Source organism: Lissotriton helveticus, chromosome 10 (assembly GCF_964261635.1).
Source record: "Lissotriton helveticus chromosome 10, aLisHel1.1, whole genome shotgun sequence".
Classification (NCBI taxonomy): Eukaryota; Metazoa; Chordata; class Amphibia; order Caudata; family Salamandridae; genus Lissotriton; species Lissotriton helveticus.
In genome coordinates, this window is record NC_136071.1 from 528412863 (window position 1) to 528435606 (window position 22744).

The 22744-nt window shown below is 48.3% G+C and overlaps 1 protein-coding gene across 2 annotated transcripts in view; it reads right to left on the minus strand.

Annotated features, from left to right (window-relative positions):
* LOC144784345 (nmrA-like family domain-containing protein 1) overlaps nucleotides 1-16393 on the minus strand; it is a 216045-nt gene extending 199652 nt beyond the window's left edge. Inside the window, exon 1 of one of the 2 annotated variants that reach the window (XM_078663070.1) lies at nucleotides 16248-16299. In XM_078663070.1, coding sequence (XP_078519196.1) covers nucleotides 16248-16284 — 37 coding nt within the window. In that variant the 5' untranslated portion in view covers nucleotides 16285-16299. Of the gene's footprint in view, nucleotides 1-16247 lie in introns of both variants that reach the window. The other variant, XM_078663068.1, reaches the window with a different exon arrangement.
* Nucleotides 16394-22744: the final 6351 nt, after the last annotated feature.

Below are 22744 nucleotides of genomic sequence, written 5' to 3' on the forward strand. Positions count from 1 at the left end.
ACCTGTATCCTCATGGGAGGTGCAGGAATTCGTGTCGGCGCCCCAGTAGTCCTTCGGGCGGTTGTGGGCCTGTGCAACCGGGGGTTGGCCTAGTCACGCCCCACAGGGGGGCGTGTCAGTATTTATAATTTTATTATACAGCAGTTGGGTGCTTTGCCACTGTGCTGTTTGGCTCAACAGGCGGGCAGGTGGCGAGAATGCGGCCTGCCCGGGATCGCCCGTAATGTTTACCCACCATCATTACATATGTTGTATGTAAATAAACCTGCAGCAATTTTCTCCCAAACTAATACGATGTCTGTGTATTATTTTGCACGTTTGGGGAACTAGGGGGCGGGAGACTTCCTGTGGCCCTGATGTGACTAGGGTGGGAGTGCAAACTTTACCTTAATGAAAGTCGCCTGCCTGCCAAGAAGTTCTCCTTTCTTCTAGAGCCGAAAGGTCATTTGCTATGGGGAAAGAGCTATAGGGGCAGTTGAGGATCGGGTCATGTAAATTCACACTCCCACGGTTAATGCACCTCATAGCAAAATAACCACCAAAGCGACAAATTAAAGATTGGACTTTTCCGGGAGATATGCCCAAGAGGGTCAAGGGATAGCACCACCTGAGCGGGTGTCGGGGCACTGCAATCACAAGGACGCGCCAACCTCAGAGCTAACCTGGCAGCGCCATCCTGGCTCGGTGACCTGCGGGAAGGGCATGCCCATGCTGTCGGTGCTCCGAGGTGGCCTGTAAGCAGCCCTCGCCTCAAGCAAGACCTCGCTGCAGAAGTATCCAAGCACGGGTGTTCCCAGCACGACGAACGTCGTCATTGCACCCGGGGGCATAGAGGCTCAGCCGGAGCCCAGCGACGCAAAGATGCACCCCCATTAGTGTCTGATACTCAGCTTCCAGAGCTCACCAACAAGCTGACTCGCAGGCCCTCAGATGCATGCGAGTGTTACATTGCAGGCTGCATTGGGTCCCTTTCCTGGGCCCTGCACAAGCAATTCGAAGCGAGCAACACAATCACTACTAAATACACACAACGATGAACGTTCACCCACCCAGCCAAACCACTACCATTTAAAAGGAGTAATCCATTAACTCCAAAATAACCCTTGCTGGTTTATCAATCCAACACAAGCTACCCCTATCTGGGAAAGTGGATGAGCTCCCACCTTACCATGTGTAGTGGTGAGTGAACGCCTCCCGCCTGGACTTTAACCTTGCACAGGAGGACACTAAAAAGAACTGAGGCGAAGGGAGCGGCTAAGTTCCCCACACCGATCCCCACAGGATAACAATGGCAGAGTAAGAGTGAGTGGCGGGTCATTCTCTAACTGGTCTAAACACAGAAAAGCTTGTCAAAGTGAAGTAAAAGCACACCGCAGTGGCCACAAAAGAGCTCAAAGGGCTTAGTTTGTGTCCGTGGTTTACGGTGCTTTGCATCGTAACTTATTTATCAGGGCCGGTCTACATCACAACACGTGTGACAAAAAATGATAACGAGTGCAACTGTTCACAAGTTCTGCACTCTCACTCTGTTTCCCCGGTGAAGAGCTGAGCCTGAACAGAGTGGCGATAATAAAACCATGCCTTCAGTCAGTGTTGCCGGTGGGCAGGCCACTGATTGGCCTAAATATCATCCGGTGTGGCTGCGGCAGCGGTGTGCGTATGTACATGCGTAACCTTTTGAAAATTCCATGCTGCCAGCCCACCTTACCCTCATTAAGAGGCACACACGTGCGCCACACCGGCGGCAGTATCGTGTGAAGAAGCAGTAGGCCTCAGGTAGGCATTTCTGCCATATCCAAATGGATGCAGATTTATAACTTTCTACAATTCATAAAATGTTAAAACTATATCTGTGAAGCTGCAAGAGCCACAGGGCTCCAGCCGCCCTCCTGGACATTTTGTAGAAATGTGTTTGGGCTGTGCTGGTCCTACAAACACTACTTGGCACCCCTTAAGTGACTGTGGCATGCAGCTGCATCCGTTTGGTTAAGGCTGGATTCATGGAGGAGCAGGGCTCAACTAGTCTCAGCGCCGAGAATCACATTAAGAGGCACACACGCACCTGCGGCACTGGCAGTTCTGCACTATCGTTTGAAGCACCAACAGGCCTCAGTTAGGCATTTCTGCCGATATTACTGACAAGGGATGGGGTAAATTAATTAGTAGGTATTTTTGGACGCCATGGGTCCTCGGTAGCAAAAAAAGAAAAAGAAAGGGGGGGGGAGAGAGCCCTGAAGGCCAGGAAAATATTTGAAAATAAAGGAGCAATATGAATACTGGATGGTGTTTCACTTTTACCATGGATTTGTTTATAGTCACAATCTGATACACACCCAGTCTGATTGTTAAATTGAGAAAATTACTTGTTTTATGAATAGAATCAGCATTTGGGATTTTGGTGGGGGATGCAGCGAGAAAGCTATTTATCATATTAAAAAGAAAACCCTAAAACTTTTAATGTGCAATTGTAAGATTTTTTTGGTACTGCACACATGCATAAATATACACTAGGTGCTATGTGCAATTAAAGCTGTGAAATTGCCACCATCTCTTGGACTTCACAAAAAAATTCCAGTACTGCATAGAGGTATTATGTTTGTGGTGAATTGGCAAAAATAGGAATAGTGTAGAATACAGTAAACATATAACCTTTCCAGTAAAAGTAAACACAAAGGCCAGAGAGTTGGTCTTCCCAGAAACTTTAACCCATAAAGTAAATCACATGCACTGCTGAGCGCAGGAATGAAAGTGTGCACCAAGAGTTCATGTCATCACTGTGATCTCTGTGAGGAAGGTCACCACTGTGCTCCCTCACAAGAAGATGTTCTACAATTACAGAACGATGATATATTCTTAACTTAATGCTAAAGTTAAAACTTTCATAAGATGCATGTTTAAGAGGAACTGGACTGGGGTTTGCAATATATGCAAGTCTGTTGACAGACATTTCTCACATCCTCCCCCCTATTGACACTTCACCATAGGCCGAGTTTGTACTTGCTTTGCCCAGTATCCCAGGTACTGTATGTTTTAGTGATTCTTCTCTGGGGTCAGCCTCCCGCAGGCGGGCTGGGTTCTCCCATGCTTTTGTAGTGGTTGGTTTGGAGTTTCTGAAAAAATGTAAACTTTCCAGATACATTTGGTAATGCTGCTAGGGCAGGGGATCTCTACTGTGTCTCCCTCCTCTGAAGAGAGAGCAACCTGATCTCTTCATTAATTTGGACCAGGCACAGTAAAGTGGGGAAGTTTTGGGCAGCATCCAGGTAATTAATATAGATTTCTCCCATGTGAGAAGTTGGCCTGGCATATGCTGCCCACTATTCTAGTGAGCACCTTGCACCAGTCCAAACGACCCTTATTGATTGTAGGTTTAAGACAACCTTTATAGAAGGGTATCCTAGTGGTAGCTGTGGGTGGGGTGTGCTAAGCCCTTGACACACAACTCTAGGTTCAGTAGAACTTACTGTATTATAAGCTTGTATTATATGTACCGCTGGTACCTTTAGTGGTTTTTCAAATGATCAACCCTTGCGATTATCTGGTAAAACAATGCAAGCTGGAATGCCACACGCTGCACACCAATGTGAGAAGTTGGCCTGGCATATGCCTGGCATATGCTGTCCACTATTCTAGTGGGCACCTTGCACCAGTCCAAACGACCCTTATTGATGGTAGGTTTAAAACAACCTTTATAGAAAGCTATCCTAGTGGTAGCTGTGGAGAGCAGCCTTCAGGCTAAGTCTTGAAGGAATGTAAAACAGCTTGTTTTACCAGTCTATAATCTCTTGAATAACGAAATGAAAGGAGAACCACACCAGGTATATATAAAATATATATGTATTTATTCTAAACACATCCCTCTAGTCTCTTTATGAGGCTAGAGGCAAAAGTACACAAAGTAAACTTAAATAGCACACAGTAAATTAGCACAGTATACGTTTTGCCCTAGGGGCCTCACAAACCATTTACTAAGAAAGTGGTATAAGTACCGCTGTGAACATAGAGACAAGGCCTAGAGCCTGTAGAACCGTTGGAGCAACCAGGAACCATCCAAGGTAGGGGCGCAGGAGACCCACGGGGAACGTGTGCAGTGTCTAAACACAGGCGCGAATCACCACTGACTTCTATGGAAAAAGTTGTGATGAGATTTTTAAAGAATAAGGACACTTAGGAGTGGACTAGGAACAAACCCCTTCAGTACTGGACACTTCGAGAGTCAAGACCCACGGGAGCACCAAGGTACTCGTGTTACCTCACCCAGTGAAGCCGGGTGCATACGTGTCTTTTCGTGTCGGGTTTCGTCGTCGTTTCCTATGGAGAGCTGCAAAGAAGTGCTGCAGGTGACCAGATGAAGTGTCCGGATGGATCCAAGGGTGGATCGGAGATTTGAAGAACCTGAAAGCAGAGGGGACAGAATCCAGGTCACTAACCAGTGACCAGGAAGGCGACAAGAAGATGCCAGCTTATGTCGGGTGATTTCAGGTGAGGTAGGCGAAGCTAGACTCTTCAGCCACGAGAGCCAGGAGGCGTCGAAGACAACCAGGAGCTGGAGTCGAGCTGTCCCACGACGGATGTCGAGTTCTGCAGCGTCGAGATCCAGATTGGACCCAACAAGCCTTGAGAACAGCAACCCACGCAAGATGCAAAGATTGGCTTCGGAGCAGACCAGCAAGGCCTGAGGGACTCACCCTTTGGAGGGGAGTCAGGGGACGTCTGGAGCAACTATGGAAGCCCAAGAAACAAAGGATTTACCTTTGTGGGGACCCACCAGTCAATGGACAAGTGATCGCGAAGGAGCTTCGAGCAGGAATGCCAAAAGCGGGCCCACAATCTTCGGTGCAAAAGCTGCCCAGGGCTTGGACTACAAGTAGCCCAATGCACAACTTCGGGCAAGCTCGGGTAGTAGGTGCACTTGCAAATATGCACGGTGTCCAGGAGTTCCGGTACTACGTCTCTCGGGATGGCTACAGGTCTCAGCTTTGCTGGGGACACATGTCGGCCTCGGAGATGTCTGGAAGTCCGTGCCCCAGCAACCAGTTTGAACTGGGGTATGCACAGGGACACCTTGTGTGAACCGGGCAGTGTCTGAAAAGCATTCTCTGAATGCACCCACCCTGCCCCAATACACTAAAGCCTGTCTGGGGAGGTGGTTACACCTCCCTGGACAGGAAACCTATTGCCCAGGCCTCCCCTGCCGGAGTTTCGTCCAGCAGCTGGAGGTCAAACTCGTGTCTGTGGCAGCAGCATCCATTTTGTGATGCTGGGGCTCTTTTAAACTATTACCGGTCAGGTAAGTGTGTGCATGTCTTCTCCCTCTAGAAGGGTGGAATGCTACCCCACCGGGCTTATGGTCTGTCTGAACTGTGAAGTGAGTGCCAAACAAGTATGGCCTCAGCTTCTTCAGAGCCCAAACCACAGCAAAGACCTCCCTCTCAATAGCTGACCAACGTTTCTCTCTAGGGGTCAGCCTTCTGCTAATAAAAGCTACTGGCTGGTCCTGACCTTAATCATTCAATTGTGACAGCACAGCCCCTACCCCCAACTCAGATGCATCTGTTTGGACAATGAATTCCTTGGAGTATTTAGGACTTTGCAGAATTGATGCAGTGCACATGGTCTGCTTCAGGTAATCAAATGCCTTTTGACAGTTTACTGTCCACTGGACTTTCTTGGGCATTCTTTTAGAAGTTAATTCATTCCGGGGTGTTACAATGGATCCATAACCCTTGACAAATCTTCTATAGTACCCAGTCAGGTCCGAGAAAGCTCTAACCTGAGTCTGGGTAGTTGGAGCAACCCAGTCCATGATGGTCTGGATTTTGCTCTGCAATGGTTGAACCTGGCCTCCACCTACAAGGTGGCCCAGGTTCACAACCTGACTCTGCCCTATCTGGCACTTAGTAGCCTTGATAGTTAGGCCTGCCTTTTGCAGGGCATCCAAAACATTTCTTAGGTGGACCAGGTGTTCCTACCAGGTGGAGCTAAAGACAGCAATATCATCTAGATATTCTGCACTATAGTCTTCCAGGCCTGTTAAGGCTTTATTAATCAACCTTTGAAATGTGGCAGGTGCATTCTTCAGACCAAAGGGCATTACCACAAATTGATAATGTCCACTAGGGGTTGAGAATGCTGTATTTGGCTTTGCATCATCAGCTAATCTGAACTGCCAGTAGCAAGCTGTTAGCTTAAATGTGCTCAGAAATTTGGCTCAAGTCAACATATCTATGAGCTCATCTGCTCTTGGTATTGGCTGGGCATCAGTCCTAGTGACTGCATTGAGACCCCAGTATTCTACACAAAATCTCATCCCTCTCTTACCACCCTGGGTGTGAGGTTTTGGTACCAAGACTACTGGACTAGCCCAAGGCCTATCTGAGGGTTCTATCACTCTCAAATCCAACATTTTCTGGACTTCAGTCCTGATACAGTCCCTGACATGATCAGGTTGCCTGTAAATCTTATTTTTAAAAGGGCAGAATGTCCACAGTGACCACTTAATGAGTGTACCAGGTAGTCTGACTTAGAGTCCGTGAAAACATAGGTCTAAACTGATTTACAACTGGTCTGTAATTAGTTTGCTGCTGATCAGTGAGGCTGCCTGCCAAGGCTACTCCATCAACTGATCCATCATCAGGGTTCTGAGAGAGCAGGTCTGGGATTGGGTCATTCTCTTCCTCCTGTCCTTCATCGGTAGCCATGAGCAAGCCCATGTCTGCCCTGTCAACATATGGTTTTTGTCTGTTGACATGAAGCACCCTATGGGGGCTCCTGGGAGTTCCAAGGTCTACCAAATAGGTAACCTCTCCCTTCTGTTCAACAATAGTGTGGGGTCCACTCCACTTATCTTGGAGAGCTGCTGGAGCCACAGGCTCCAACACCCACACTTTCTGTCCTGGCTGGTAAACAGTCAGTACAGCCTTTTGGTCATGCTAGGCTTTCTGTAATTCCTGGCTAGCCTCAAGGTTTTTACTTGCCTTTTTCATGTACTCAGCCATCCTGGAGCAGAGACCAAGTACATAGTCCACAATATCCTGTTTAGAGTGTTTGAGAGGTAACTCCCATCCCTCCTTCACCAGACAAAATGGTTCTCTGACAGGGTGTCCAAACAGAAGTTTCAATGGGCTGTAGCCAACCCTCTTCTGAGGAACCTCCTTGTATGCAAACAAAAGGCATGGTAGCAGGATATCCCATCTCCGCCTGAGGTTTTCTGGGAGACCCTTAATCATACCCTTTAAGGTTTTGTTGAACCTTTCAACTAAACCATTGCACTGTGGATGATAGGGTGTGGTGAATTTATAGTTCACTCCACACTCCTTCCACATTGCAGTCAAGTAGCTGGACATAAAGTTTGCACCTCGGTCAGATACTACCTCCTTAGGAAACCCCACTCTTGAGAACACTCCCAAGCGGGCTCTTGCCACAACATGTGCCGTAGTGGTCCTAAGGGGAATATCTTCTGGGTACCTAGTGGCATGGTCCACCACCAATAGGATAAACCTGTGCCCAGATGCTATCTGAGGATCCACTGGTCAAACAATGTCAATCCCCACTCTCTCAAAGGGAACCCCTACCACAGGTAGTGGTATCAGGGGGGCCTTTCTAGTGCCACCTGCCTTACCACTGGCTTGGCAGGTTAGGCAGGAGCGACAAAACTAGTTTGTGTCTTCAGACATGTGGGGCCAGTGAAAGTGAGGGACAATTCTGTCCCAAGTCTTGTTCTGGCCCAGGTGTCCTACTAAAGGAATGTCATGGGCTAGTGTCACTAGGAAGTCCCTGAACTTAAGAGGGATAACCAACCTCCTGGCTGCACCAGGCTTGGGGGCTCTACTCTCTGAGTACAGGAGTCCATCATCCCAATAAATCTTATGGGTGCCACTAACATTCCCAGAAGCCGCAGCAGCAGCTTGCTGTCTGAGGGGCTCAAAAGAAGGACAGCTCAGCTGCTCCTGACTCAGCTCTGCCCTGGAATGGCTCCCTGTCCCCAAGAACACAATCTGATCAGGCTCAAGGTCCTCTGGGACAGTTCTTTCTTCAGGCTCACAATCATCTCCCTCAAGAGACTGATCATCACTCTGAGTCAGGGGGGGAGGCACTGCCTTAACCCTACTGCTCCTTTTCTTGGGAGGCACCTGCTCCATTATTCCAGAATCCAGGACCTGTCCAGTGCTAGACTTTTTGACCTGTGACCTTGTCACTGCAAAGACATGTGCTGAGATTCCTAACCTTTCTGCATGTGTCCTAAACTCCACTGCAGACCAGGCTGAAGTCTCTAGGTCATTTTCAAGCAAGTATTCAACAGGGAGGTCTGCACTTACCACAACCTTCTTGAGGCCAGTTACCCTTCCCCAGGAGCAATTAACAGCTGCCAGGGCATGTGTGGTCCTGACACTGCTAGCATTGATCACTTGGTAAGTCTCACCAAGTATGACTTGTCCAGGGTCCACAAAGTCTGGTGTCACATTGTGACACTTGCCCATGTGTCCCTGTAGGCTTCTGCCTTTTTCTCATTTATCGAAGGCTGTTGTCTGTACTTGCCAAAGTTGTTGGGACTCACAGATGAGGTCATATCCATGCCTCCATCACAGACTAACACTGCCTGAGTTCGAACTCTGACTAGGCCAGAGCCCATCTCAGATCCCAGGGTTAACCCTACTACACCCTTCTGCTGAAAACCACCATTTGTAGCTGAACTAGGGGGAACAGTTGCCTATGGGGCAATGGTGGCTGGAGTTGTCTCCATTTTGGTGCAGTCACTGGTCCAGTGACTATTCTGCTTACAGATTTTGCACCATGGTTTCTGTGGGCCTTCTTTCTTTTTGGAAGATTGGGAATTCCCACCATTAGAAGCTTTTTGGGGACCTTGTGAAGACTTCTGGTCTTTACCCTTCTCCCCACCTTTTTGATCTTGCTTCTTTTGGTCACCACCTTGGTTCTGTACCTTCTGCTTCACCCTGGTTATGACCCATTTGTCTGTCTTCTTTCCCAATTCTTGGGGAGAGGTCAGATCAGAGTCTACCAGGTGCGGATGCAACAGCTGATTCTGACAGTTATTAAGGATCTGGTCCCTCGTGACTAGATTATACAATCCTGTATAGTCACACACTTTACTGCCCAGTAACCAGCCCTCCAGAGCCTTAGTAGCACAATCTACAAAGTCAACCCAGTCCTGAGTCTGTGTCTTCTGGGTGTCTTTGAACTGTATTCTATACTGCTCAGTGGTTAAGCCAAACCCATCTATTAGAGCACTCTTCAGGACCTTGTAATCAGGAGCTTGTCTCTACCTTTGTCTGCAAAGGAGAGCCACAAGATTGCTGCCCACTGCTCCTGGGGTACCTTCTGTACTTTGCAGGCCCACTCCAGTGCAGTTGGATAACATCCCCATTCTGATAGGGAGGGACAATCTTGTTAAGGTTTTTATGGTCATAAGACCTATCCCTACCATTAGGGAAATTGCTGCCACCATGGGGCTCTAGCCCCATCATTTTACTTGCTCTTTCAAGCTCTAGGGTTTCCTTTTCTAAGGCTACTCTTTGTCTCCTTCCATTCTCACCTGATGCTCTCTCTCCTCCTGGGAGGTATCCCTCCTATGAGAAGAGACAGAGGACCCCATAGATGTGCCAGAATGATTAGATTCTGCTGAAGGTGATTTTGGTCGTCTGGGCACACCACCAACTCTCCCTGGGGGGACAAAGATAGGGCCACCTTGGCCTTCTTCATCTCCAGTAGGAGCTGGGTTCTCCAGGTCTAGGTCATTGTCACCTGCCTGGTTTTCATCAGAGTCAGAGTCCTGGTGGAGTAACCCACTAGGATTCTCCTCCTCTGATGTATCCACCCCATTGCCTACCTGTTCAGGATCTGATGCCTTTTTAAAGTCATCAAGCAATAATACCTCTATGAGGCGTTGGGTATTGGGATTCTGTCCTGGCTTCAATTTTCTCATGGCACACAGAGCCCTTAACCACTTGGATGCTAAGGTCCCTGATAATCCTCCATTAAATTTCCATTGAAATCAATGGAAACTCCATGACGAGCTGAGCTCGTCATGAGCGTCGAAGGGGCTAACTCTTGGAAAGGGAATGTGTCATATTTAGATGTCTGTACTTGACTGACATCTGGCAGAGATCCACTAGGTCCTGCCTTTGAAGTCATAACTAGTGAGGTGTGGTGTTTGCACTACCTACACTATTTGTTTACCTACTAAACCTCTCTTGAGTTGTAGAAAGGGTGTGCTAAGCCCTTGACACACAACTCTAGGTTCAGTAGAACTTACTGTATTATAAGCTTGTATTATATGTACCGCTGGTACCTTTAGTGGTTTTTCAAATGATCAACCCTTGAGATTATCTGGTAAAACAATGCAAGCTGGAATGCCACACGCTGCACACCAATGTGAGAAGTTGGCCTGGCATATGCCTGGCATATGCTGTCCACTATTCTAGTGGGCACCTTGCACCAGTCCAAACGACCCTTATTGATGGTAGGTTTAAAACAACCTTTATAGAAAGCTATCCTAGTGGTAGCTGTGGAGACCAGCCTTCAGGCTAAGTCTTGAAGGAATGTAAAACAGCTTGTTTTACCAGTCTATAATCTCTTGAATAACCAAATGAAAGGAGAACCACACCAGGTATATATAAAATATATATGTATTTATTCTAAACACATCCCTCTAGTCTCTTTATGAGGCTAGAGGCAAAAGTACACAAAGTAAACTTAAATAGCACACAGTAAATTAGCACAGTATACGTTTTGCCCTAGGGGCCTCACAAACCATATTCTAAGAAAGTGGTATAAGTCCTGCTGTGAACATAGAGACAAGGCCTAGGGCCTGTAGAACCGCTGGGGCAACCAGGAACCACCCAAGGTAGGGACGCAGGAGACCCACGGGGGACACGTGCAGTGTCTAAACACAGCAGCGAATCCCCATTGACTTCTATGGAAAAAGTTGCGATTACCTTTTTAAAGAATAAGGACACTTAGGAGTGGACTAGGAGCAAACCCCTTCAGTACTGGACACTTCGAGAGTCAAGGCACACAGGAGCACTGAAGAACTTGTGTTACCTCACCCAGGGAAGCTGGGTGCATAGGTGTCTTTTCGTGTCGGGTTTCATCGTCGTTACCTATGGAGAGCTGCAAAGAAGTGCTGCAGGCGACCAGAAGAAGTGTCCAAATGGTTCCAAGGGTGGATCGGAGATCTGAAGAACCTGAAAGCCGAGGGGACAGAGTCTGGGTCATTAGCCAGTGACCAGGAAGGCGACAAGTAGATGCCAGCCGATGTTGGGTGATTTCAGGTGATGTAAGTGAAGCTTGACTCTTCAGCCACGAGGACCAGGAGGCGTCGACGACAACCAAGAGCTGGATTCGAGCTGTCCCACATCGGATGACGAGTGCTGCAGTGTCTGTATCTAGATTGGACCCAACAAGCCTTGGCAACAGCAACCCACGCAAGATGCAAAGATTGGCTTCGGAGCAGACCAGCAAGGTCTGAGGGACTCACCCTTTGGAGGGGAGTCAGGGCACGTCTGGAGCAACCAGGGAAGCCAAAGAAACAAAGGATTTACCTTTGTGGGGACCCACCAGTCAATGGACCAGGGATCGCGAAGGAGCCTCGAGCAGTAATGCCAAAAGCGGGCCCACAGAACTCTTGTGGAGTGTAGACCCACAATCTTCGGTGAAAAAGGTGCTCATGGCTTGGACTACAATTAGCCCAATGCACAACTTTGGGACAGCTCAGGAAGTAGGTGCACTAGCAAATATGCTCGGTGTCCAGGAGTTCCAGTCCCACGTCTCTCGTGATGGCTACAGGTCTCAGCTTTGCTGGGGACTCGTGTCGGCCTCGGAGATGTTTGGAAGTCCATATCCTGTGTCGCAGATTTTTCGGAATCCGGTGGGAGCCTCAAAAATGCAGGTGCATCCATTTTGTGATGCTGGGGCCCGGTCAGGCAAGTTTGTACATGTCTTCCCCCTCTAGAAGGTGGAATGCTACCCTTGCTGCAAGAACTGGCAGGGGGAGGGGGGTAGTTTTCCAAAGTGTTTGGCACCAAACACGACATGTTTTGATGCAGCCATTCCAAAGTTAGCATTTACCACGGGGTTATAATGCACTTAAGAGTATATGGTATGGCTGTATCACAGAACAGCTATAAGGAAGGGATTCCGAAAGCTGCAGAGGGGCTCAGCTCATGCTTGGGCACCCTCTCACATAAAACCAAGTACTCTGCCTTCAGGATGGTCAAGGCCTGCTATAAGAGTGACTTATAGGTTTATATGTGTCTGTATATATAGGTAGATATAACTATACTATATCTTAGTAAGGTGTACAAGTACCACCTTACCCAGGCTGCAGTAGCAGACCTGTGGTGTCATTTTGGAAGGCTTCACAGGGGTGGCATAATACATGCTTCAGCCCCTGGTAGGCCTCTGGGGTACCTATGCCCTTGGTACCTCAGGTACCATATACTAGGGACTCACAAGGGTAACCCAGTAACCAATCTGGAGTGTATCTAATGTACATGCAATCAATTTAGAGAGGGAGCAGCTAGACTGGGGCCCTGGTTAGCAAGGCCCCAGCCAGACTAAAGTTGATAAATCAGTGAAACACAGCAAAAAGTGGGGTAACCATAGTAAGCAGATCCTACTCTCCTACATCCCACAAACATAATCTGTACATTCGGAGGGTGCTATCTTACAGCTGGTAAGTTAATGCCCCGCTACAAACAAGATGGCGGCAAGATGGCGGTAAAAAGGAACAGTCCTAAAATACCTTGTTACCAGGGTAACTAGGGCCTGTTTGGCAACATGTAATAGTCGATGGGGGTCTGAAAACCCTTACGCTGGAGCTGCATTCACATTATGCAAGTGAAGACATTGTAAATACTGTTATTAGTCTGTATGGAAGTGCTTCGAGTTTTGCAGACCAGGAAACTTAAGCACAGAGATATCAACTAAATCCCCCTTCTAGTCAGTCAGTGCTAGAAGATGACATTATCGTCTGCTTAAGTCCTTACTTCATGAGTTGTGTCCCTTTTCAATGCATCAGTCATTTTAGCTAATTTATTCCAAACATGTGCTTTAAATGCACTTTTGATTTCATCCTTTTCAAAGTTTTCACGGGCGGGGGTACCTCCTATCAAAACCTTATTCGAGGAATGCTCCCTTGCTGAAATTCAGATCAGGTATTACCTCTGGCTTTCAGCAGTGCCAGTTGAGGATGTGGGTGGAGCCAATAGAGTAAGTGGGTGTGGCTGGTAAAAGTGAATGGAGCCCCCGACAAACATTTGCGCCCCTGGACTTCATATTTTACAAATTAAGCACTTCTAACACAAATGTCCCTCTTAGAATACATCTATAGAAGTTTCTGTAATGCAGACACCTTCCTTCATTTTCCTAATTCAGAGTAGATGATTTCTACTGTCCTAAATTCTATTTGGACTTTAGCTTGCTGACTTTAAAGCTTATTTCTAGATAATCAGCAGAATTTTATTTGTAACCATCTGTATCGTTGTGATTGTATTTGTCTCATGTCTTCAACTTCGGAGCTTCACTTATTATGAAATCTGAACTTACCTGTTTGTATCTCATTGATATTACCATGACGTACCTACATTCTGGACCGATTGCGAATTTGTAATTAATCTACTAAACTTAAACCTCTGATTCCTAATCTTCTTTATGTAGAAAAATTGGTTTCACTAATCTTAATTTGTTCAATTGAATGTTAACCTCCTTTGAGCCTCAATCAGTAAACTGCGGTCTGAGTGGAAGGAGAAGCGGGAGCCGTCCAAATCCACTTCAGCATAAGCATTTTTTGGTTCTTACGTTTATTGGTCACTGATCTTCGAGGATAATCATGGATAGTCTTACTAAACAAGCATAATTCCCTTATGAAATATTTTTCGTGTATCTTTGATAGTTTTGTAATGATTTACTCCATATACCTTCAATATTCCTGCCAACTTTGTCCCAGAGCTTGCTAGGCATGGACCTCGGCCATGCCCAGCCCACGTTCCTGCACCCTAAACATGGCCTTAAGGCATCCCTTTCTAGCACGGAGTGCAGGGCAAATCCTAATTCCCTCCTTCCAGGAGCCAAGAGCACCGACTCTAGGTAGGTCTTGAGGGTAGATTTCGGTTCACAACCTTCATGCAGACTTTTAAGCCAACGGGTCATCAGCTGTGCCCAGTGTATTCCGGGTGAAGCATTTATGGCCTTCAGCAAAGCCTTGCACCCCGCTGCATGCTTATTGATCTCTTCGGCCCTCACATCACTAAACAGGAACTTAATGGAACAACTGATTTCCCTTTCCACCAACATATGTCCCTAGAGCTGACACAAATGTGTAATTGCAATTTCACCAATCAGGAAACCCACAAATCAAGAACCGCAAGAACAATATGTACGTAACAGTCTAGTTTGTTTCAATGCAATAACGCGCTGTGAACCTTCAAACCTTTGACATTAATTAACTGCCTAGGTTTAATCGCAACCCCACATGAACAAAAAAATTGCATAGTTTGGTACTGAGAATTTTGCTTTATCCTTTGCACTTTAGAAATGAAGAGAGAGGTTGTTTTAATTAAACGTACCGCTCCCTGGACAAAACAAAACTACTGCCTACAAGCCGACTAATGTATCGGGAACAAGTAGTCACAGCTTTATCTAATCGAGAGTCTGGGTGACACTTCTCAGATTGAGGTGAGAGCGCTAAGAGCGGATCTAGAGGCAGCGAATCAGATTCAGGATTCGCTCAGTTCGGAAAACCGACTATGTGATATGGAGCAGGGCGATGGAGTGTATATACGCGTGTGGATGTAGGTAGAATGGATATGGCGAGCCATGGAATGTGGAAGAGGTAGGTTTTCGCATGGGAAGCTGGAGGGAGGACTGACTGGTCGTCATTATTAAGAACAAAGTTTAAGTCACGGCGTCAGCTCAACATCCTATGGTTCTGACCGAATCAATCTCCACGTGCTTAAAAAAGGAAGATTACTAGTGCTCATGCAAAATGTTTCGATACCTTCGGATCAGGTTCACATTACATAAAACTGCAACAACAACAAAAGTTTAAATAAACTACATTTTGACCACCAAACTCGATACGACCGTAATCTCCACACTCGCAAGCAGAAGACTGACTGAATAGAAAATGAGGGGTATGGATTTTTTAAATAAATGCCAAACATGGTTTTGTAGGAAGCCACAGAGCTAAGTGACACCAATGTCCATTTGAATGCCCTGAGACTGCAGGGGCCTGAGAGGACTTGCCTTGCGTCATGCTGTGATCAACAGTGCAGGGTCTAGACAGACTCTGCACTGTCAATCAGGGACACAACGACCATTCAGCTGAAAGTGCTTTAGCCCCCCACCCCCTCTCCATCAGGTGTGTAAACGATGTCCCTCTGTTCACCATCACACCCTGTTTGACAGGGTGTGATGTTCACACTATTGTGTGTATTTGGGCAAACACAGGTATGGAGGCAGCACACTGACAGTGGCAATTTAGAAATTCATGGGAGGCAAAGGTTTTAAATGGCTTTACTACCACCTGAGACTTTGTGAGAGTGTTTGCTTTTGGCTGGGTGCTTGCCAACTTGTGTGCGCCTGTTTTTATGGGTGAGGAAAGTGAGAGAAAGAGGAAAACAATCAGGACACTCGCAGGAGGTATTTTAAAGGGAATGTCTGGAATGCTTTTGTGTGTGTGTGTGTGTGCGTGCGTACACGCTTGAGAGTATATTTTATTGTGCCTAAGTTCAACAACAAATAGTAGTATGGTATTAGAAGCAGCAAATATTACAAAACAAGGAACTGTTAATATACCATCCTGTTTGGCTTTCATTTTGTGGAATGAGGTAATCTGTTTTGTTAACATAAACGCATTTCTCATGTGTTTTGATGTGTGCTGCAACTTGTACAGAAGTCATTATGTAACATCATAACCTGCCCTTAGCCCCGCCCCTAGCCCCACCCACATGCCACACCTCTAGCTCATATTAATGAATACCTGCACTTTCTTTGTCCCGTTTAAAGCACTGTTTATACCACGCATAACTTCATCAGCATCCTCCAGTCCGTGCCTTTTTGGCAACAGGGCGTTCATGCTGGAACTTTGTAGCTCAAACGTACAATAGCAAAAGAGAACGCACATGTCCAGAATGCAAAAACCGGTTTTGTGTCATTTAACATGGGACCGCGGGCATTTAGACAGCTTGGAAATTGAGTCTACTTCTCTTTCCTAACTTTTCTCTCACCTGTGGCTCCAAACACGACAATGATGCGCTTCGACATGGTGGATGAACAGCTGGATACTCGCAGATAGGACTGTCGCACTGACTATACAGCGGTGGGGTTGATGGATCTGTGCCTGATGGTCTCCGCGCGCGCCCACTCACGCTCTTTCGTCGCAAGCGCGTGCCCTGCGCTCCTCAGCTATATCGTGCCGAGGGGGCGGGACCTACGCTATTTCCTGACGGTATGCAGGCCTCTTGCTGATTGGATAGTGGGGTGTATGTCAGAATGATTGATGTATTCTTCGCCGTAGGCAGATGTTTGGTAGGCCTTGAATTTTTTCACTAAAGCATTTTATGATATAACTTGTTAGGGAAGCTTCTTGGTCCCAAGTAGGCTGGCTTAATACCTGGGTGGTCTTGGTCTCTTCTGTACAATCTCTGGACCCTCTTTGGCATGACGTCCCGCATTGACCCCTACGTGCGTGCTTGAAGCGCTGAAAAAGAAATCGATCCGGTTGACTGGGGGCCTTATTTTTTCTGCACTATCCGAAAGACTTGTGGGCGATGTTTTTCTGGAACTGAATTAAGTCCTTTATACTGAGCCGATGGCACGTGTTTGCATTAATTAATGGTATAGTGTTGGACCCCATCAGGGCTTTAAGTGGGGGGGAGGGGGCGGGGTCTGTGGGGGTCTGAGCACCCCCAGTTTTTTTGGGGGGCCTCGAAAGTGGTCTTTAGGGGGCTCTATTTTCGGGCCACAAAGGTCAAAGGTAGGGTGACCACATAGCTGCCAAGGTTTCAGATTGCCATGTGTGACATTTTAATAATTTCAGTGTCAATGGGAGTGACATTTCAATGAGTATGAGTGACACTTTCTAGAGTGGAAAATGAGGCAATGAAGACAAGGGAAACATATCAATATCACAAATTACAACTGTAGGAAGGTGGATACCTGACTATGGTTACCCCAGATTTTTTTGCCTTGTGTTTAGCTGGTTTTTGACTTAGTTGGCCTGGGGTCCTTCTAATCAGGGCCCCAGGCTATCTGCTCTCTCTTTAAATGGACTCCATGTACTATAGGTATATCACCAATTTGGTACTGGACACCTTGTCAGCCCCTGTACCATGCACTATAGGTGCTCAGGGCATAGGTGCATCTAAGGCCTACCAGGGGCTGCAGCATATCTTTTGCCACCCCTGGCTGGTACTTAAATCGACACAACTGGCTGTTCACACAGCTGGGGCAAGGTGGTGTAATCACCCCTTGCTTAGATATAGTATACCTATATCTAAACCTATATCTGGACACATATATACCTATAAGTCACTCCTATGGCAGGCCTTAACAATCCTGGAGGCAGAGTGCTTGGTTTTATGTGAGATGGTGCTCTAGCATGAGCTGAGCCTGTCTGCAGTGTTCGGAACCATTTCCTTACTGCTGTTCCAGTGATACTGCCTTACCATATACTCTTAAGTGCATTATAATCCTCGCGGTTAATGCTAACTTTGGTTTGGCTTTATCAAAACATGTCGTGTTTGGTGTCATACACTTTGGAATACTACCCCCTCGCCAGTTCTGGCGACGGGGGTAGCATTCCACCCTTCTAGAGGGAGAAGACATGTTACTTTACTGAAAACGCGGTTAATCCTAACCAGAGCCCCAGCATCACAAAATGGATGCTGCTGCCACAGACACGAGTCTGGCCTCCTGCTGCTGACCGAAACTCGGCAGAGGATGCTTGATCAAAGGATCTCCTGTCACAGGGAGGTGTCACACCACCCCAGACAGGAGATAGTGGATTGTAGCAGGGAGGGTTGAAAGAAACTAGACACTGCCTGGGGCACACAAGGTGTCCCTGGGCAGATTCCAGTCAAACCGGTTCTGGGGCCATCCATCCCCAGTCCTGGCGGCAAACTGGACAAAGGAAAGGGGTGTAACCACCCCCTTCCTGGGTCCCACCCGTAGGAGGGACCTAGCAGGTAATCCAGCTCCCAGATTTCGAATATAGGTGGAAGCAGTGCCACTGCACATCAGATTATCCTGACTGAAACGTATGAAACGAAACTCTGGACCCTTCGACATCCTACTCGACGTAGAAGACTGAAGAATCTCCCTTGTGGTCAAGGAGTGACCACCCTGTGCAAACAGGCACCATCCAGCACCTCGACGTTTGCTTTGTTGCAGTTCCCGCCAGAACTCGAGCGACAGAGATCGACAAGACCCAGCGTTCCTGCCTTCTAACAGCCCGATCCACAGTCCCTGCAAAGCTGAGACCCGTGGAGGCGACCTGAAGCGTGGGAGCGGCCATCTTGGAGGAACAACGAAGCGCTGACCGTGCAGCACCCGAGGCTCCCTCGAAGCTGTGCATTGGAGTTTGAGAAGCTCCAGCCCCGAGCAGCTTTTGCACCAAAGCTCACTCCTCCACACTCGACGAGTGCTGCGTGGGGCACTTTTGCATTTTCCTGCTCCACGCATTGGTCCGGTCGCTTGCCCGTTGGCTAGTGGCCCCAGAACCAACGGACCTAAGAACTTACACAGCTGGTCTGGTTGCTCCAGACTGGCCCTCGCTCCCCTGAAAAGGAGCACTCGCTCTGACCTTGCTGGTCCGAGTATTAACCTCATTGCTGCTGAGCATATTCCCCTGCTGTGCTGGTAAATCGTGAATCCCATTACTTCATGACGAGCTGGGCTCGTCATGAGCGTGCGAGGAGGCTACACCATGACGAGCCCAGCTCGTCATGAGCGTGGAAGGGGTTAAGCCTTCTTCGAATCCTGCGTGGGTTGCCTTTGCCAAGGTTTGTTGACTCCGATCCGGAAGCCGACACCACCAACAGCGAGAGCCTTCGTGGGACAGCTCGTGATTTACTCCAGGACATCCTCGGTGCCCCAGAGTCCACGTGGCAGCGGAGACAAGGCTCCCGACATCAACCTGATTGCACCAGACATCGCCTGGTTCCTTCCTGGTTCCTTCCTGGTCACTGGCTAGTGACCCAGACTCTGTCCCCTCTGCTTTCAGGCACCCATCAACTTCGATCCACCCTTGGATCGCACCGGACACTTCTCTTCTGGACGCCTGCAGCATCTTCATCTCCAGGCACCCTAGATCTTCGTGACGAAACCCGACACATCTTCGCACCTGTGCACCAGCTTCCTGTGGGTGGGTAACTCTTGAACACCAGTGCTCCTATAGTAGTTAACACCTCTAGTGTCTAAGTCTAAAGTTTTGTCCTTCTAGTCCAGTCGGAAGACTCTTAAAACTGTAACTCGATAACTTTTACGCACCATTGACTTTGCATTGGTGCATGCGTGTGCTTCCTGCACTGCACCCGAATCCCGCGGGCTACTCCCGTCCTAACTGCTGTTAGTCCAGTGTAGTCCCAGCGATTCGCAAGGCCCTAGGCCTTACCACTGATAGATTAGTGATTGTTATACCACTTTATTGATACAGAGACACAGGGGCTAGTATCACCATGGTGACTGAGAATCTAGTCCCCTCAGGGCAACTTTTACCTGGTGCCACATACCAGGTGACTAATATTGATGGAGTGCAGAGAAATCATCCCATGGCAGTGGTAAATCTCAGCTGGGGAGGTGTCACTGGCCCAAAGAGAGTGGCAGTGTCATCAAACTTGCCTGTAGATTGTTTACTTGGGAATGATTTAGAAATCTCAGCCTGGGCTGAGGTGGAACAAGAAACCCATTCTAAAATGGTAAATCTCCATGGAAAGGTTAGTGGGGCTGTGATGGCCACAGCCCCAATCCAAGATGTCCTTCCTGAAAAGGTTGGTAAGGCTGTGCAAGACTCAGCCCCATCTTCAGCAGAATCCCTTCCTGAGAAAGTTAGCAGAGCTGTTATGGTAACAGCCCATACCGAAACTGAGTCCCTTCCTGGAAAGGTTGGTGGGGCTGTGATGGCCACAGCCCAAACTCAAACTGATTCATGTGTTGTGAAGCCTGAGACTATGGATCACTCCACACAAACAGAGAGCATTGAGGAGGAAGAGAGATCTCCCTCCCACCAGACATTAGGAAAGGATCAGCCTCCTCAGGGAACTGATCTTACCCCTTGTGAAGGAACTGCCCCAGAGGTAGTCAGGCCTAGCCTGACAGAGCCCCTGACGTCAGTGGACCCTTCCAAGGTGGGACCCAGTCTGGAGCAGGTAACCTGCCCCTCTCTACCCTGCCTCAGCCAGCCCAGGGCTGCAGAGGTCAAGGAGGTCAGTGAGCCCCAAAGGGCCCCCTGTCCAATAAAACACCCCCATCAGCAGATTAGGGTCACCAAAGCTAGCAGCCCTAGCAAGCTGAAAAGGTTAAAAACTCCTGAGGGATCCCCCTTACCAGTAGTTAGGGACCTCCCACAGATGGAAACTGTTGGGCACAGCCAAACCTGGGACCTAAGGGCCCCAAACCTGACCTGTCCCTCCAGTAAGCCAACAGAAGGGACCCAGCCTCCAGGTGTAGGCAGCCAGAGGTTGACCCTGAGAGCACAGTGCAACTCAGTCAAGGAAAGAAAGGCACACACGGTGGAAAAGGATTGGAGGAAGCTGAGCTCTAATTTAGTGGAGCCTCACTTCAGTACTCCATCTTAACACCAGCCTTTTCCTTTGCCAAAACACACCACAGGTAGTGATTCCCTATGGTGGAGACCATCTGATACCCCTAGGGTGAGGGATTGCTTAGTGGACCATGAGACAGGGAGTAACCATGCTAGTGCAGGTACTTCCTTATATGGCCACTTAGGCAATATAGGCTTACCTGGTCAAGGATAACCTTATCTCCTTTCGTTTGGGGGGGCTATGTAGGAAGGTGGATACCTGACTATGGTTACCCCAGATTTTTTGCCTTTTGTTTAGCTGGTTTTCGACTTAGTTGGCCTGGGGTCCTGCTAATCAGGGCCCCAGGCTATCTGCTCTCTCTTTAAATGGACTCCATGTACTATAGGTACATCACCAATTTGGTACTGGACACCTTGTCAGCCCCTGTACCATGCACTATAGGTGCTCAGGGCATAGGTGCATTCAAGGCCTACCAGGGGCTGCAGCATATCTTTTGCCACCCCTGGCTGGTACTTAAATCGACACAACTGGCTGTTCACACAGCTGGGGCAAGGTGGTGTAATCAGCCCTTGCTTAGATATAGTATACCTATATCTAAACCTATATCTGGACACATATATACCTATAAGTCACTCCTATGGCAGGCTTTAACAATCCTGGAGGCAGAGTGCTTGGTTTTATGTGAGATGGTGCTCTAGCATGAGCTGAGCCTGTCTGCAGTGTTCGGAACCATTTCCTTACTGCTGTTCCAGTGATACTGCCATACCATATACTCTTAAGTGCATTATAATCCTCGCGGTTAATGCTAACTTTGGTTTGGCTTTATCAAAACATGTCGTGTTTGGTGTCATACACTTTGGAATACTACCCCCTCGCCAGTTCTGGCAACGGGGGTAGCATTCCACCCTTCTAGAGGGAGAAGACATGTTACTTTACTGAAAACGCGGTTAATCCTAACCAGAGCCCCAGCATCACAAAATGGATGCTGCTGCCACAGACACGAGTCTGGCCTCCTGCTGCTGACCGAAACTCGGCAGAGGATGCTTGATCAAAGGATCTCCTGTCACAGGGAGGTGTCACACCACCCCAGACAGGAGATAGTGGATTGTAGCAGGGAGGGTTGAAAGAAACTAGACACTGCCTGGGGCACACAAGGTGTCCCTGGGCAGATTCCAGTCAAACCGGTTCTGGGGCCATCCATCCCCAGTCCTGGCGGCAAACTGGACAAAGGAAAGGGGTGTAACCACCCCCTTCCTGGGTCCCACCCATAGGAGGGACCTAGCAGGTAATCCCGCCCCCAGATTTGGAATATAGGTGGGAGCAGTGCCACTGCACATCAGATTATCCTGACTGAAACTTATGAAACGAAACTCTGGACCCTTCGACATCCTACTCGACATAGAAGACTGAAGAATCTCCCTTGTGGTCAAGGAGTGACCACCCTGTGCAAACAGGCACCATCCAGCACCTCGACGTTTGCTTTGTTGCAGTTCCTGCCGGAACTCGAGCGACAGAGATCGACAAGACCCAGCGTGCCTGCCTTCTAACAGCCCGATCCACAGTCCCTGCAAAGCTGAGACCCGTGGAGGCGACCTGAAGCGTGGGAGCGGCCATCTTGGAGGAACAACGAAGCGCTGACCGTGCAGCACCCGAGGCTCCCTCGAAGCTGTGCATTGGAGTTTGAGAAGCTCCAGCCCCGAGCAGCTTTTGCACCAAAGCTCACTCCTCCACACTCAACGAGTGCTGCGTGGGGCCCTTTTGCATTTTCCCACTCGACGCGTTGGCCTGGTCGCTTGCCCGTTGGCTAGTGGCCCCAGAACTGACGAACCTAAGAATTTACACAGCTGGTCTGGTTGCTCCAGACTGGCCCTCGCTCCCCTGAAAAGGAGCACTCGCTCTGACCTTGCCGGTCCGAGTATTAAGCTTTCTTCGAATCCTGCGTGGTTTTCCTTTGCCAAGGT